The sequence below is a fragment of the Nannobrachium achirus genome (assembly GCF_963921795.1).
Source record: "Nannobrachium achirus genome assembly, chromosome: 10".
Classification (NCBI taxonomy): Eukaryota; Metazoa; Chordata; class Actinopteri; order Myctophiformes; family Myctophidae; genus Nannobrachium; species Nannobrachium achirus.
Window position 1 is genome coordinate 31,867,948 of NC_137819.1, and position 16,624 is coordinate 31,884,571.

The 16,624-nt window shown below is 42.5% G+C and overlaps 1 protein-coding gene across 1 annotated transcript in view; it reads left to right on the forward strand.

Annotated features, from left to right (window-relative positions):
• trappc9 (trafficking protein particle complex subunit 9) overlaps positions 1-16,624 on the forward strand; it is a gene marked incomplete at its 3' end in the record, with an annotated part of 422,586 nt that overhangs the window by 209,705 nt on the left and 196,257 nt on the right. Inside the window, exon 20 of the mRNA XM_080735848.1 lies at positions 1,991-2,101. Within this exon, the coding sequence (XP_080591974.1) occupies positions 1,991-2,101 (111 nt within the window). The remainder of the gene's footprint in view (positions 1-1,990; positions 2,102-16,624) is intronic.

Genomic DNA, 16,624 nt, shown 5'->3' on the forward strand with positions numbered 1-16,624 from the left:
ATGCCCAATGTAGGGAAGCCAGGTTGTAAGTAGTAAAGTGTCAATCGACAGAATTGTCCTAAATGTGCGGTGTAATTACACTAATGGAGTCTTGTTAACTCATTTAGTGCCACCCCTTTCACCACTAGAGGGCGCCCAGTGGCCATAGAAAATCCCATAGAGATATGCTGGTATATGCAGAAGCCCTGCAGCCATGACTTGCCTGAACACTTTCCTTTGTGCATGTACAGGAAGAGGATGAAGTTAGCTTGAAGTTAGCTATTGGCTACCAAGCATTTTAGAAGCCTTATTTTCGTCAACTTAGCCATGATTAAACCTTGCACACCTCATGCATGGGAAAAAAACAGAGAAGAATGAGCTCTAAAAAATGCAATCCTGGATTGCATTGGAGTGGATTTGTGCAGTTTGTTCACAGCTTTCAAACAAAAAAATCCGATTGGAAATCCGTTCAGGCATTCTTGAGATAATCGCCATTATGTTTTACATGTTATGTAAACAAACATGGCTGCCCTGTATGTTAGATGGGGTTGTATGGGGGTGGAACATGCAAAATCGCGATTGAAATCATGTTCACTAGATTTGATGGGGTCCAAAAAAAAAAATTCAAACATTTTTTTTTCAACATTTTTTTTTTTTTTTTTTTTTTTATATCCCGAACTAGTTCGGGATAGGCACTCTGGGATGCGATAATATATCCCGAACTAATTCGGGATAGGCACTCAATGAGTTAAGATAGGTGGCGTGTTGGCACAAAATTCATTTCACACGCTCATCCATGATTAACGTGACAACGGGACGAGGCAGAAGAAAATATATTTGAGTTGTCATATTGCATTAATGTGTTGGGTGTCTGACAAGCGCATATCACACAAACAGGCAGTGAGCTACAGTTAATTGGTCTTTCATTTCTAGTAAAGTGTGCACTGCTCTGTCACAATGTGTGACATCACAACGACTTGTGAGCTTGTAGATCAACTGTTTTTACAGGCCCAAAATAGGGATTATGTATTAATGAAATCGATAAGTTACACAGTTGCACCCCTAGATCAGAGCATTTGGGCGTCCTTGAAATGAAAAGGTTTGAGAGCTACTGGTTTAGAGCAGTTGTTCTCAACCAGTGGTCCGGGGACCACCAGTGGTCCTTGAGGGCGTTCCAGGTGGTCCCCAGCTAAATGATGGAGAGTGGTAACCAAATAGACCCTTATTGATCTTAAAAAATAAAAATAAAAACAATGGTTTCATTTTACTCTCTGAAGACTTAAATGATTGTTAAACACCTGCATTAGTTAATTCACAAGAAGGCTACACAATTAGAGACTGTAGAAGTATTGTTATTTTCACTGACCTGTGATCAGTCCTATTGCACCATCAATACAGCATGGAATTGTGGGCAAACTCCTATCAAACAATAACAAAATACTCTATGTTCTGGGTCTGAGAGGCTTCATCAAATGGTGGTTAATGGACCTTGATATGAAACAGGTTTAAAACTGCAGGTCTCGAGCCTTGCTGGATCTTAATGTTGTGCTTGTGGGTAGGGATGGGACGATACACAATATTATAGTTTATCGTGATATTGCAATATATCTCCACGATAATCGTATCGTGGAGATTTAATTTATCGTGATATCGTCCTCCATCATGCACTGGGATCAATTCACCTTTTATTTGCCAAGATGCATATCGGGTACCAGTTAAACCCTCTATAATTGGTAAAAGGTACTTCGAATATACGTCTTTTTTTCAGTCTCTGCCAGTCTTTGCCAAAAAAATAGCCGATCTACAAGTTCACAACGTGTCGTGTTGTGAGCTTGTAAATCGGCTATTTTTGGCAAATGTTCCGCCTCACGATAATGGATTTTGAATATCGTGGTAATATTGTAAATCACGATTTCTTTTATGTATTTATTTATATATAGTATATACACATATATTTCTTTTTAACCCTAACCCTTTTCATATCGTCCCATCCCTGCTTGTGTGTCCACAGCACGCGCCAGTGTCACCTGCTGCTGGACGTCTTCAACTCCACGGAACACGAGCTGACCGTCAGCGCCAAGAGCAACCAGGACCTGGTTCTCCACGCCAGCGAGTGCCAGAGGTGAGTGGAACGCTTCCCAGTTTGCACACGGTGCAGTGGATCTGGTCCATTCAACCGCTGGCTCACTGCTGCTCGACCCACGTTGAAGGTTATGCACGCCTAGAGTAGCAAGGTCCTTCCAACAGTTTTACTTTGATAACACACAAACACACCGAAGCACAAGAGATAAAACACCACTCAAAATATGATGATGAATAACTCAATGCAACTTTGTGTGTGGGTGAAAAAGTGGGCTTGTGAAGCAAGATCTCCCCTGTAACCAAACCAAAAAAAGAAACAAACACATTGTGACAAGCAGAGATAGCACAGAGAGAACCATCGAACAGGAACTGGAACCGAAACACGGCTGAAGATCAAGATGTCCTAAACAAAAACAAAGTGAGTCTAGGGAGACTTCTGTGGCCCACTGGCAGTGTGAACAAGACAGTTATTGGTGCTGATCGGTCCAGTTGTTTTGCGGGATTAACTCTGGACACACGCACGCACGCACGCACGCACGCACACACAGACAGACAGACAGACAGACAGACAGACAGACACAGACCGACCCTCTAGGTGGCTAGGCCATGTCATAAAGAGCCCATTCTGTCACCGTCACATAGTAGTTGACCGGATGGCGCGTATTTCAGCAGCGTAAGATACTTTACCTGACAGCATCTACAACCTCTGATTATGAGACCAAGTGTTATTTATTAAGAAAAGAAAAAATGGGGGGCATGGTGGCGCAGTGGTTAGCGCTTCGCCTCACAGCTAGAAGGTCCTGGTTTCGATTCCCGCCGGGGGACGCTGTGGGCGCTGGCGGCGTGTTCCTCCCTCCGCATCATCAGCGCCCACACCCTAGGTGGGGTTGGCGATAGGGCCTTTCTGTGTGGAGTTTGCATGTTCTCCCCGTGTCTCCTAGGGTTGATACCCTCACAAAAACATGCAGTAATCCTGGTCTCAAATAATGCCTCCCCCTGGCCTGATGGAGGGGAAAGGAACTGATTGGAATAACGTGTTCCTTCCACGCGCTACGTCCGTTGTCTCCCCAGGCGCGGCAGAGGGAGAGCAGAGCCCATTATTACATAGGCAATTGGCACTGGGTGAAAAGATGGGTTACAAAATTGTGGGATAAAAATTATTAAAAAAAAAGACAAAAAAAAAATATATATATATATATATATATTATATATTATATACAGTATATTCAATAAAATGTGATGTATGTGAAGGGAGACATGTTGGGAAGAGACAACTCTGTTGTTTTGTGGAGGGTACTAACAACGCTCTCACTGGGAGGAATCTCCCACCAGCCGCCACTGTCCTCGTCCTTTCTATTGACAGTAACACCACGCGGCTGTGTTTGCACGGTCCTAGATTTTGACATGGGCATCGTTCCCGATTTACACATAGTTGCGCTCCGAAAATACAAACTCGGGAGCTTGTAGAACGTCTCTGTTTTCGGTGCGCGCAAAGCGACGGCACGACCAAGCGTAAATCCCCGCATCATCCGTCCTCTCTGTTACCTTTCCCCTATTTGTGAGATTCCTCCCACCCATATGCACTCCTCCTCTTCCATCTCTCTCTCTCTCTCTCTCTGTCTCTCTCTCTCTCCCACATTCCGCCCGCTATTCCTCAGGAATGTACTGTAGCAAATTATGATTCCTGTCAGTGCTGTCTCAACGGTGCATCCTCGTCGCCACCAGTGAGTGGGGGTGCACGCCGTGCTGGTGGTGACTCATAGGCCTCTTCCTCCCTCCATGGGAGAGGAATGTTTTTTTTATGTGGGAGAAATAATGGGGTTGGATGAGGCTGCTATTCAGACAGAGCTCAAACAGCAGAATGCTTGCCAACATGTCCAAATAATCCTTCCGCTGCAAGAAACCCAAGTGTTATTTAAAACCCATTTAGAACGGGTACACATTATTGTGTATCATTATTTTATGCTTTAACTATTGAAAAATAGCAGGTATACAGGTGCCGCGCTGCGAGCTTGTAGATCTGCTATTTTTGAAAAATCGGTCCTTTTCACTTAAATGGAGCTCAGTTAGTCTGTTCTTGAGAGACTACTATGTCAGTGGTTCTCAAACCTTTTCCCCCAAAATGATATGTATTTGGCCACGGACCCCCATCTCAAAATATCTAGTTCCAGGGACCACCCAGAAGCAAAATTTGAGTTACAACCGTTCGCTTTGAAAATACAAAGATTTGCACACATTTTCACGACTTTTTCAAAAATAGCAGATCTACAAGCTCGCAGCGCGGCACTCGGTGCCGCGCTGTGAGCTTGTATATCTGCTATTTTTCACTGGTTAAAGCAGTCAATTCTAGGCCTAAATGGGTTAAGATCACCGAGCTACAGGCATTTTTTTACCTCCTGTGTCCTGACAAAGAAAGATGAAGAGAGAGGGGCACCCTGAGCCTCCAAAAAGTAGCTTTTTCTTCTTCTTTTTCTTCTTTGCGTGTCTAAATAATCTAGCGGTCATGCTTTTTCACCCGTAGGGACCTTTTCCCTTTTCTGGCAATTTTGCTTTGCATTGGCTCATGTCGGGCGTGTTATGAGCCGCCATTGATTGAATGTTTATGAATATAAACGAGTTGACTGGTGCGGAACAGATGTCAGCTGTCATTTTCGGGACACAACACAAAGTGGCATTTAGGAGATGGAAGGTGTCTGCGTCAGTGCTGCTTCTCTATGTTTATATGCCAGGGAGCTGGATGTCTGCAAGTTATCCTTTGAGGACTATGTAGACCAGTTAGTTGTCAACTCTTTCGTGTCAACTCTTTTCAAATTGATATATTTGGCCACGGACCCCCATTTGAAAGTGTTTTGTGCCATGGACCCGTAGAGGAGAAGATTTATGTAAAAAGGTTTAGAACCAGTGGTCTATACCACTGGTTCTCAAGTACTTTTTATTTGTAGAGCACCTTTCTCAGACCCAAAGTGCTTCGGAATTTTAAAGGAGTAGTTCACCCCCAAAACATTTTTTTAGAGCCTTTAGAGATTTTTCTATTGATTAGTCACACCATGGAGACTTGAGTTCAATAAAAAATATAAATATTCATCGCATTACTAAGACAAATTAAATGATTATAGTAAATTTACCCCAATTGATTCTGGATGGGACCCAAATGCATGGCCCCGGATGGGGACACAAATAAGGCCCTGGATGGGGACACGAATACATTTGGCTCAGAATCAATGGGGGTACATTTAGGGCCAAGGGTCAAGTCAATTTACCCCATTGATTCTGACCCAAATGCATTTGGGTCCCCATCCAGGCCCATGCATTTGGGTCCCCATTCAGAATCAATGGGGGTAAATTTACTATAATATATATATTTTTTACTTAGGAATGCGACAAATACAAATACATTTATTACTGAACTTGAGTCTCCATGGCGTGACTAATCAATAGAAAAAAAGTCATTTTGGGGCTGAACTACTCCTTTAAAAGCATGTCCATAGTAAAATTAAACAAACAATTGCCAATGAACCAATCATCAAAATTTCATTTCCAATTTGGTGGTGTTTGACGTGAAGATGTTTGAGAACCAGGATTTTTGGGAAATAAGTGAAATCCAGTAGACTGGATTTCAGAAGAAACGTCCGTCTTTAGATAAACAACGTGTGATGAGGAATGCGAAACGCTGTGAGTTTAACGTCGGGGCAGAGATTGTCCTTTGAGTTGAGAAGCATTGTTTAATTAAAAATGTGCACACGAGCCAGTGCACCACCGTCTCTGACTTTCACTGCTGCTGTTAGAGCCACAAAGCCGCGGAAACAACAGCCATATCTAAACTTTGCACAACTTCGTCACTGCCGGCCAGAAACCTTGTATCTCCATAGTTCAACTTTGTGTGTGTGTTTGTGTGTGTGTGTGTGTGTGTGTGTATGTGTGCGTGTGCGTGTGTGTGTGTGTGTGTGTGTGTGTGTGTGTGTCTGTTTAGTTTTTTTTTTTTTTCAAGTGAGGTATGCTCCACCTCTTTGTGCAACAGTATCGCACAAAAGTAGCAAAAAATCTCGATCTACAAAATGTCAAAGTCAAAGTCGTTCTGTGGGTTTTACATATGAATTATTGAAAAATATTAAATATTATCCCTGTTGGAACAAAGTATTTTTACCCAATTTCCCAAAAAATAACGCTTTTAGACATACAGGTTTTTCACCGACAGTGACAACTTTAAAATAGGAATACCAATCCATTTCACTCTGTATTTTTTTGTGTGTGTGTGTGTGTGTGGTGGCACGGTGATGCTCTTCTGTGATGTGGTAAAATGAGATTATAGAAGCCATCCAAATGTTGAATGAGGCTGTGTCATAAAAAAGCGTAATTGTCACAGAGGAAAGCTGTATGTTTGGGTAGAGCCATCTGTCGCTGTTATGGATTTCCTCCAAGAGCCAAGGTTCAGTTAACTCATCTCACATTGAAAGCCCACGATGGAAGTTTTTATCATGTCCCCACTATAACGAACTCAACTAAATTTAAAGCTGTGATTCATAACTTTTGCCCGTGCGCGTGTGCATGTGAGTGTGTGTGTGTTAAGGCATTAACGAAAAAGTCGACAAGTCGACTCAGTTGACTTCATTACACAAGTCGACTCCCACTGGAGAAAGTCGAAGTTGAATTCTTTTTTTAATAATACTTTCTATTGTGAAAATAGCAGATCTACATGCTGTTTTGAGCTTGTAGATCGTCTATTTTCACAATAATTTCTGCCTCTATATATTTGACAATTTGGACAATGTTTAATTTGTCATTTTAAAGGTATTATAGAGTCCTTAAATTGGCTCTTTATAAATGTGAAGATACCCTCTATACACTTAAACTTTATGTTGGTTTTGTTTACAGTGAGAGTGAGAAAACAATGTTTCACATTAAGTTAATCATCTGGGGACCCCCCCAAAATAATTGGGGGGTTGTGTGTGATGTGATGTGATGTCGTCATCAAACGATAAAGTCGACTTCAACTCAACTTTTTACTGAGTCGAGTCGACATGCAAAAATCACAAGTCGTTAATGCCCTAGTAGTGTGTGTGCGCGTGCGCGTGTGTATGCAAATTAAATTAAGTTTTACAATGTGCATTACATTCACACATTCACACTCATACACTGACAGCAGAAGAAACCATGCAAGGCACCAGCCTGCACATCAGGAGAGGTTAGGGGTTCAGTGTCTTGCTCAAGGACAAATCGACTCTAACTTCGGGAACCTTCTGTTTCCCAAGCGGCCGCCTTACTTCCGGAGCCACTCTGCTGCTCCCAAGACCAACTTGTAGTCGGTCTACCTGCTTCCTGTATGGTGGTCATTTGCATGAAGCTCAAAAAGCAATAATTTTCTTTGCCCAAGTGGTATATCTGTCTGAAGTAGACATTTTGGTTATCCAGATAGGAGATGAAAGATATTATATAGGGATTGCAATTTTTTTTAATGCTGTATTTTAGCAATAAATAGAAGCCTTAGAAAAGGTACTGTACTGTATATTGGATCATACAGTACATGAACGTCATTCAAACTGCTCACTCCCTGCAGAAGAAAAAACGAAAAAAAAGATATTGTTTTTGACTGCTCCGATCTTTCGACACCTAACACCATTGATTACATCACTAGACGAGCTGTGATCCCGAGGTTATCAATTCTTTAGAGCGATTGATCGATATTTCTATACAGACGGTCCCCCTGCACATATTGATGCAGCCTCACTGACTCACTCATGCTCAGTTCAGTCTGGGTGAATCACGTTGCGTTGCTATAACACTAATACCCATTTGCGCCAGCATCGCGTGCCGGCAAAACAAATAGCCGTTCTACAAGCTGGTAAGGTGTCGCGGTGTGACTGCGTTCTGAGCGGCTGTTTTTGTCATGCGATGCCGGCACGTGATCAAGTAAAAATCAGGCTAAACGTCCTCGTGCGAGGTCAGTGTTCTCACACATATGGTCGCTGTCGGGTGGGAAACCACTTATCGACATATTTTAACGTTTCGTGTTCTTCCATTGATTAATTCCATACGTTGTCCCACTGTGTCACACAAAAATAGCAACAATGGCAAATCTACAAGCTACAAGATGAGTGAGAACGAGGGTTGCGTTCTGCAATGCGTAAACATTTAACCCTCCGTCTGCTGAGCCGTACTGTGCTCGTCTCCAGCACAGCTTGTCGTCCCTCTGAAGATCAGATGGTGGCTGTCATCTCATATTCCTCACACACGGCGTGATGAATGAGGGTGTCAGGTGCAAGATGTATTCCGGAGCCATCAGCCAGGATTTCTGAAGCCCAGGCTCAATCTTTAGAACATACTACAAATCGTCACTGTCGGGCAGAAACCTTGTATCTCAAAGTTTCACATTTCTATGTTGTTTTATTTTTAAAGCCCTGCTTCATCCTACAAGGCTGTCGCACAAGTAGTGAAAATGGCAGATCTACAAGCACACAATGCCTTGCGGTGTGAGTTCGTTGTGTGCTTGTAGGTCAGCTATTTTCACAATTTTAAATCATTTTTAAAATGATAAATACAAGACAAATGGTTTTGGACATACAAGGTTTCCACCCGACAACAACGAAATGATTCTGTCAATCAGCCCGGCGCTTGCTTTTCCACAAACCATGTTTAATTGATTTTTATTGAGGCGTTTTTTTTTAGCCGCACGCACGCACGCACGCACGCACGCACGCACACACACATACACAGTAGAGGGAAAGGCAACATCAAAAAGACAATTCTATGTAATAAAGACACATTTGAGTAAATGCTGTTACTTACTTAACTCGTGCAATGGTGTACCGTGGATTCCTTTACAAGTGGAGAGCTATGTCATGTGCACACGCGAGTGATCGCCACTTGAATTAACCTTGTTAATTTACTTGCATGATGGGAGTACTTTGTCGCAGCATGCAGCTCAAACAACTAAAGGGCTCTGAACTGTGTGTGTGTGTGTGTGCACGCACACTCCCACCCCTATTTTCTTTTTTTACCTGAGAGGGGGGAACTGTGGATTGAGGGATAAGTGGGAGAGGAACACAGAACTGCTTTCATCTGCTCATCAGTATTGTGCGCGTTCAACACTTCACAAGAGCCACACAGCTCAAAGTTTACTTCACTCACATTTAAAATCAACTGGTTCACCTTCACAGTTAAGTTTTTTTGAACTAAGTTCACAGTTGTTTCTGTTTGTCTGTTAAATGAGCTGCTCTGAGCCATTCTTTTTCAATTGAACCTCCACACATCCATCTATTCCCAGCCCACGATGACCGCCACCAGTGGTCACTTCCAAAACTAAATTAATTACTGTTATAGGCCCTACTCTTACTTTTAAGGGGAAAAAAATGATGTGTGTATATTACGTTAAACGGAAGACAGTGCAGCAATTAAACATTTTATGTGGTTAGTGAGAATAAGAGGTCAGGGAATTCAATCCCCGGCCGAGTCCTACCAACAACTATAGCAACAGCAGACCCCCAAAATAAATATATTTGAACTGGGGACCCCCACCCTGACAAGCACTTGGAATTGTAGGTATTACATTTAATGTGACTCGATTCCACAGATACATGTGAAAATAGCCGAACAACATGATCACAACGAGTCGGTGTGAGCATGTAGATCGGCTATTTTCACAATGTTCGCCTCTTGCTTACTTAATATGAGTGAGAAAAATAAATTACATTAAGATAATCATCTGGGGGCACGGTGGCGCAGTGGTTAGCGATTCGCCTCACAGCTAGAAGATCCTGGGTTCGATTCCCGCCGGGGGACGCTGTGGGTGCTGGGGGCGTGTTTCTCCCTCCGCGTCATCAGTGCCCACACCCTAGGTGGGGTCGGCGATAGGGCCTTTCTGTGTGGAGTTTGCATGTTCTCCCCGTGTCTCCTAGGGTTGATACCCTCACAAAAACATGCAGTAATCCTGGTCTCAATAATGCCTCCCCCTGGCCAGCCGGGGCGCTTGATGGAGGGGAAAGGAACTGATTGGAATAACGTGTTCCTTCCACGCGCTACGTCCATCCCGGGGAAATCCCCCCTGTCTTGTGAAAAGAAACAACTTGGACTACTCATGCATTGAAGGAAGCATGAGGTCAGTCCGTTGTCTCCCCAGGCGCGGCAGAGGGAGAGCAAAGCCCAGGATTACATAGGCAATTGGCACTGGGTGAAAATGGGTTGCAAAATCGTGGGATAAAGATTATATGAAAAAAAAAAAGATAATCATCTGGGGACCTCACAAAATAATTTGGGGACCCGCTGGTCTATAGGGTCGGGACCTTCTGTCGGGCGTATTTCCCCCGGATATGTAAATGTTCTGCCAATTACAACACTCGTTTCATTCACGTCTAATGTAAAGCAGATTTGTACAGCGCCAGCGTGGCTGCCTCATGCTAGGAGAACAGGAGGAGACTCCTGAGCTATGGGCCAAGGCTCTACTATACTCACTGTTTTCTCACAGAAATCCTCTATCTCAGTCATAAGGGACACTGCTGTGTTTCTTTAAAAAAAATGTATTATCGGTGTGCTTCATGAATGAATACACAGTGGACACTGAGTGACTCTGTAATCCATTGTCTCTCACTGCTGCTGCGGGATGTGTTTCTCCATGGAGTTGGTCTCCCTGTCACAACAGGGGCTGCATTTTTCAGGTGGGAATGCCATATAGTCGGTTTAGTGGCGAGGGGGGGGACTATGCATTGTTGGGGTGGGGGAGGGGTAGGGATGGGACGATACGCGATACTATTATCGTTTATCATGATAAAAAACACTCACGATAATCGTATCGTGGAGATTTAATTTATCGTGATATCGTCTTCCGTCATGCACTGGGATCAATTCACCTTTTATTTGCTGAGCTGCATATCCGGTACCATTTAAACCCTCTATAATTGGTAAAAGGTACTTGTAATATACGTACTTGATACAGTCTTTTTTTCACTCTATCAGATGTCTTTGCCAAAAAATATCCGATCGACAAGCTCACAACACAACACGTTGTGAGATTGTAGATCTGCTATTTTTTGGCAAATATTCTGCCCCAGGATAATGAATTTTGATTATCGTGATAATATCGTAAAACGTGATTTATTTTGTCACAATAATCGTGATATGACATTTTCATATCCCTAGGGAGAGGTCTTGCTGTGCTTTCGTGTCACGTTTGAGGAGGTTCATGGTAGAGTCTGAGCGGGGTCTGCTGTGCTGTCACGCATGGGCGCGGCGTGTGAATTGATGAATATAATGCATATCGGTGTTAGGTGGAAACCTTGTATGTCCAAAATGGTTTGCTTTGTATTTATCATTTTAATAAGTAGTGAAACCTCACTTGTAGATCTGCTATTTGCACTAGTCTTGTGCGACAGCCTTGTGTGATGAAGCAGGGCTTTACTTTTGAAAAAAAACAAACAAACATACAAATTTGAAACCTGGAGATACAAGGTTTCTGCCCGACAGTGACAATATTGTGAAGCGCTTAGAAGAATAATGGCTTTCACAAGGTCCTTCACCGTACTAGACGGTGTCAGTCGAAAATAGCCGGCTCACAACGCAGCACATCGCGACACATCGTGAGATTGTACTGCAGATCATCGAACGTATAAATCGACGTCCGTAACACACTGCGCATCTATGATCCTTACCCTTCTTTTTATACGTATACATCTCTTATCGGTGCAGAGCTGAGATGCATTCTTATGAGGGTTATTTTTTACCCCCCATGAGTGGTTCAATCGTCGTGTGTGATTACTGGGTCCGCCTGGCATAACATTATTCTCAGGCTAAATGACATTCACAGCATGGGATTTCAATGGATTTCACAGGGGTGATCCACATCGTAAAGAGACATTTGCAGAAATCATTATACTATGCTTGTAGCTCATCGAATAGCAAATATATAGAAGATCATCAGAATGGCATATATGCCAATTGAAAAGCTAAAGTAGCAATCTTGTTGTCACGCTACTTCTTGTGAAGAAAGCAATCAGCTTGAAAAATTGCACTACACTTTTTTTTAAAATGTCATTCCATCACTATGCCTTCATTATGCATATTGGTTTGTGTCTTTCTGAAATGACTGATAATTGGTAGAACAGTCATTATTTTTGCAAATTCTTCTTTCACGCAGTGCATAAAATGTATCTGCCTTTGTGGAGCTCTATCCCAGACGCGTGCAAATCCTCTCTTATTCAACTCCTCCAACATTTCATAAAGAAATGTTTGAAAGTCTTGTCAGAAACAGGGTTTGATCTGTAAAAGAGAAAAAGAAAAGTGTAAATTATAAATGGAAATACTGCACAACATGGAGAGAATGTCTTCTGTCCTGCCAAAATCATTTGGGCATCATATCTATTGAATCAAGAATGTTACTCACTCAAAAGTATTGTATAAGCAGAGAAATGTTGGTGCGGCATGTCTGCAAGACTGTACAGCAAGTAATATACACAAGATAAATAAAATGGTTAAAACGTTTTGTTTTTTTTTGGTTGCGTTTTCGAAATCCGCAAAAACATTTTTCAGGCCATTGACCCCTCACTGAGAGAGAGAGAGAGAGAGAGAGAAAAGCAGGGACGCAGTGGTGACAGTTGCGAAAAATTGAAAAAAGAAATCTACCCTGGTCCGAAAAGAAAAAAAATATATATGGACGAAATAACGGGTGGCAGTGTGCTAACGTGATTGACATAACGTGAGCTTGTTTTTAGATTTATTTACGTGCTCCGAAATGCGCTCCGATATACGGCAGAAAAAACGCAGCAGTGTGCAAGGAACTTTTTAACAGCAAATGGGGGTATGTGCAAAAACGTGTGTGCGTGTGTGCGTGTGCGTGCACGGGGGGGAAGGGGGGGTTTAGTAGCGGAAAAACAAACAAACGAAAAAACCTTCGCTGCTGTGGGGAGATGAACAATGGGGAAAGTGGTTTATGTATGTTTTAAAATATTATAATATATATCAGCAAAGTAACTAGTAACTATAGTTTTCAAATAAATGTAGTGGAGTAAAAGTACAATATTTTGATCCCAGATGTAGTGAAGTAGAAGTAAAGTAAAGTACAAATACCTCAAAACAGTACTTAGGTAAAAGTACTTCCAGTAGTTACTTTACACCACTGCCGGTATGTACTGTACAGTATATCTATGCATCTATGGAGACGGTACTACAGTATGCATTCTATACATTGTTCAGGTGTTTGTTTATATGCTGCCTTTGTGAGTAACGCAGTGCATGTGACTGAGCTGAACTCCCTCGGCGGTGAAAGGAACGAGCGAAACGTTCTCCGCTTATTTTTTTCCCCTCGCGAAATGTTCGACCCAGAAGTAGGAAGGCTATAGGGTTGTAGTGGTTAGGCGTGAGTGAACCCTTCAACCCTCCATGACTGTTTGCGTCCATAGACTCTCGGTAGTATAGAAGACTCTGTGGCTGCTTCTATGTAACCCTGAGGGGCTGCCGTCTATCTGCCATGCAGCTGGATAAATAAAACCCGCCAGACCGCCTTGTGCAGTTCCCTAGGATTCCTTTGCAGGTTTTCTTTGTGTCATTCATTCCACAACAACTTTAGTCTTTCATGAATGGCAAAGACACTCTCTCTCTCTCTCTCTCTCTCTCTCTCTCTCTCTCTCTCTCTCTCGCCTGATTTCATTCTTTTCCCTTTGCTGGAGTCGCTATAGGCCTACATGTTTTAATATTAAAAGATGTATCTTGTATGGCTATTCAGACAGACAGCAAAGAATGACAGCCACGCAATGTATGAACATATCCCTTTTTTTTCTCTCTCTCTTGATGTCAGCCTAACCCCTTGATAATATCTATGGTAATGTTCTTTTTCTCAGAGCCACAGTGTCATTGTTGTAAACATGCAGCTGCCTGGAGATGCTGTATTATATTAAGGTCATTTCAGTGACTTCTTTTGGGAAACATTCTCCAGCAGTGGATTGCCTCTGAACCAGGGTTTCTCCTCTATACTTATTCATTGAACTGTACTCGGTGCGTTCTTTTTCAATCTATACTGTACCAAATCTCGTCGCTAAATATAGCAGATCTACAAGCTCACAATGTGTCACATTGACATTGCGACACAATGTGAGCTTGTAGCGTGAGCTTGTGCCCTACATTATATACATTTCGGCCATTTGAAAATAAGCTCACAATGCGTTGTGATACGACACATTGTGAGCTTGTAGATCTGCTATTTTCAAAGGATTTTTTTAAAATGGAAAACTTATGAAATAGTATATTCTGCATAATGAGTACTTTTTACTTTTGTACTTTAAGTACCTTTTATACCAGCAGTAAGACTCCCTCCACAAATAGGCCAAAAGTTTGTTTTACCAATTATCAAGACATACGGGCAGTTGACAGTTTGCCATGGTTACTCGTTGAAGTTGAATCTCCATATATGGAGATAACCTACGCATCACACTAAATCTGACCTCACCAGCCCATATTTGGGCATGAGCAACTTATGTCTCCATATATGGAGATATGATGACATCACACAGTCCTCAGCCGATGATGTGGCGTGATGTCATACAATACACAAACGAGCCCTACAGTATAAAGGGGCAATTCTTGCCAGGAAAGAAGCATTTCTTCGACTCAGACCTTATCGCCAGGGTTGGCTTATAGCAGCTGTCGGTAGGACCATATATGGATTCTGTTAGTGTGGATCTCCTAACAGGGCATCATCTGGGATACCATCCCTTTTATGCCCATATATGGAGATCCCTAACAGAATCCCTTTCATGCCCATATATGGAGATCCCTAACAGAATCCCTTTTATGCCCATATATGGAGATCCCTAACAGCATCCCTTTTATGCCCATATATGGAGATCACTAACAGCTAACAGAATCCCTTTTATGCCCATATATGGAGATCCCTAACAGAATCCCTTTTATGCCCATATATGGAGATCCCTAACAGAATCCCTTTTATGCCCATATATGGAGATTCCAAACAGAATCCCTTTTATGCCCATATATGGAGATCCCTAACAGAATCCCTTTTATGCCCATATATGGAGATCCCTAACAGAGAATCCCTTTTATGCCCATATATGGAGATCCCTAACAGAATCCCTTGTATGCCCATATATGGAGATCCCTAACAGAATCCCTTTTATGCCCATATATGGAGATCCCTAACAGAATCCCTTTTATGCCCATATATTATGGAGAAATCCCTGTTCTGAGTATCTGACATCAGTGTGATGTCACCTGTTTATGCCCATATATGGAGATCCCTGCTCTGCGTATCTGGTTGCTATGGTAAACAGTTGGTTGCTAGGGTAAAAAAACATGGTTGCTATGGTAAACAGTTGGTTGCTAGGGTAAACAGTTGGTTGCTAGGGTAAAACCATGGTTGCTAAGGTGGTTGCTAACGTACACTAACAAACCAGCAACAACAGACTGTTGCCACAGCAACGTACACAAAGGTTTGTGTACACATGAGGTGTGATGTCATACTGATGCGGAGATATGAGCAGGGCAAAGGTGTGACGTGTGACGTGTGACGTGTGACGGACGGACGGACGGCCGGTGGAGGTTTTCATAGTAAACTGCTCCCTAACGGTCGCAAATACTTGGGTATTTACTACCAGTAAGACTCCCTAATCGGGAGATAAGCGACCAATTTGTTTTACCAATTATCAAGACATACGGGCAGTTGACAGTTTGCCATGGTTACTCATTGAAGTTGAATCTCCATATATGGAGATAACCTACGCATCACACTAAGTCTGACCTCACCAGCCCATATTTGGGCATGAGCAACTTATGTCTCCATATATGGAGATATGATGACATCACACAGTCCTCAGCCGATGATGTGGCGTGATGTCATACAATACACAAACGAGCCCTACAGTATAAAGGGGCAATTCTTGCCAGGAAAGAAGCATTTCTTCGACTCAGACCTTATCGCCAGGGTTGGCTTATAGCAGCTGTCGGTAGGACCATATATGGATTCTGTTAGTGTGGATCTCCTAACAGGGCATCATCTGGGATACAATCCCTTTTATGCCCATATATGGAGATCCCTAACATAATCCCTTTCATGCCCATATATGGAGATCCCTAACAGAATCCCTTTTATGCCCATATATGGAGATCCCTAACAGCATCCCTTTTATGCCCATATATGGAGATCACTAACAGCTAACAGAATCCCTTTCATGCCCATATATGGAGATCCCTAACAGAATCCCTTTTATGCCCATATATGGTTGGAGATCCCTAACAGAATCCCTTTTATGCCCATATATGGAGATCCCTAACAGAATCCCTTTTATGCCCATATATGGAGATCCCTAACAGAATCCCTTTTATGCCCAGTTGGTTGCTAGGGTAAAAAAACATGGTTGCTATGGTAAACAGTTAGTTGCTAGGGTAAACAGTTGGTTGCTAGGGTACAACCATGGTTGCTAAGGTGGTTGCTAACATACACTAACAGACCAGCAACAACAGACTGTTGCCACAGCAACGTACACAAAGGTTTGTGTACACATGTGGTGTGATGTCATACTGAAGATATATGACATCACACCGTACACAAACAAAGGTGTGACGTGTG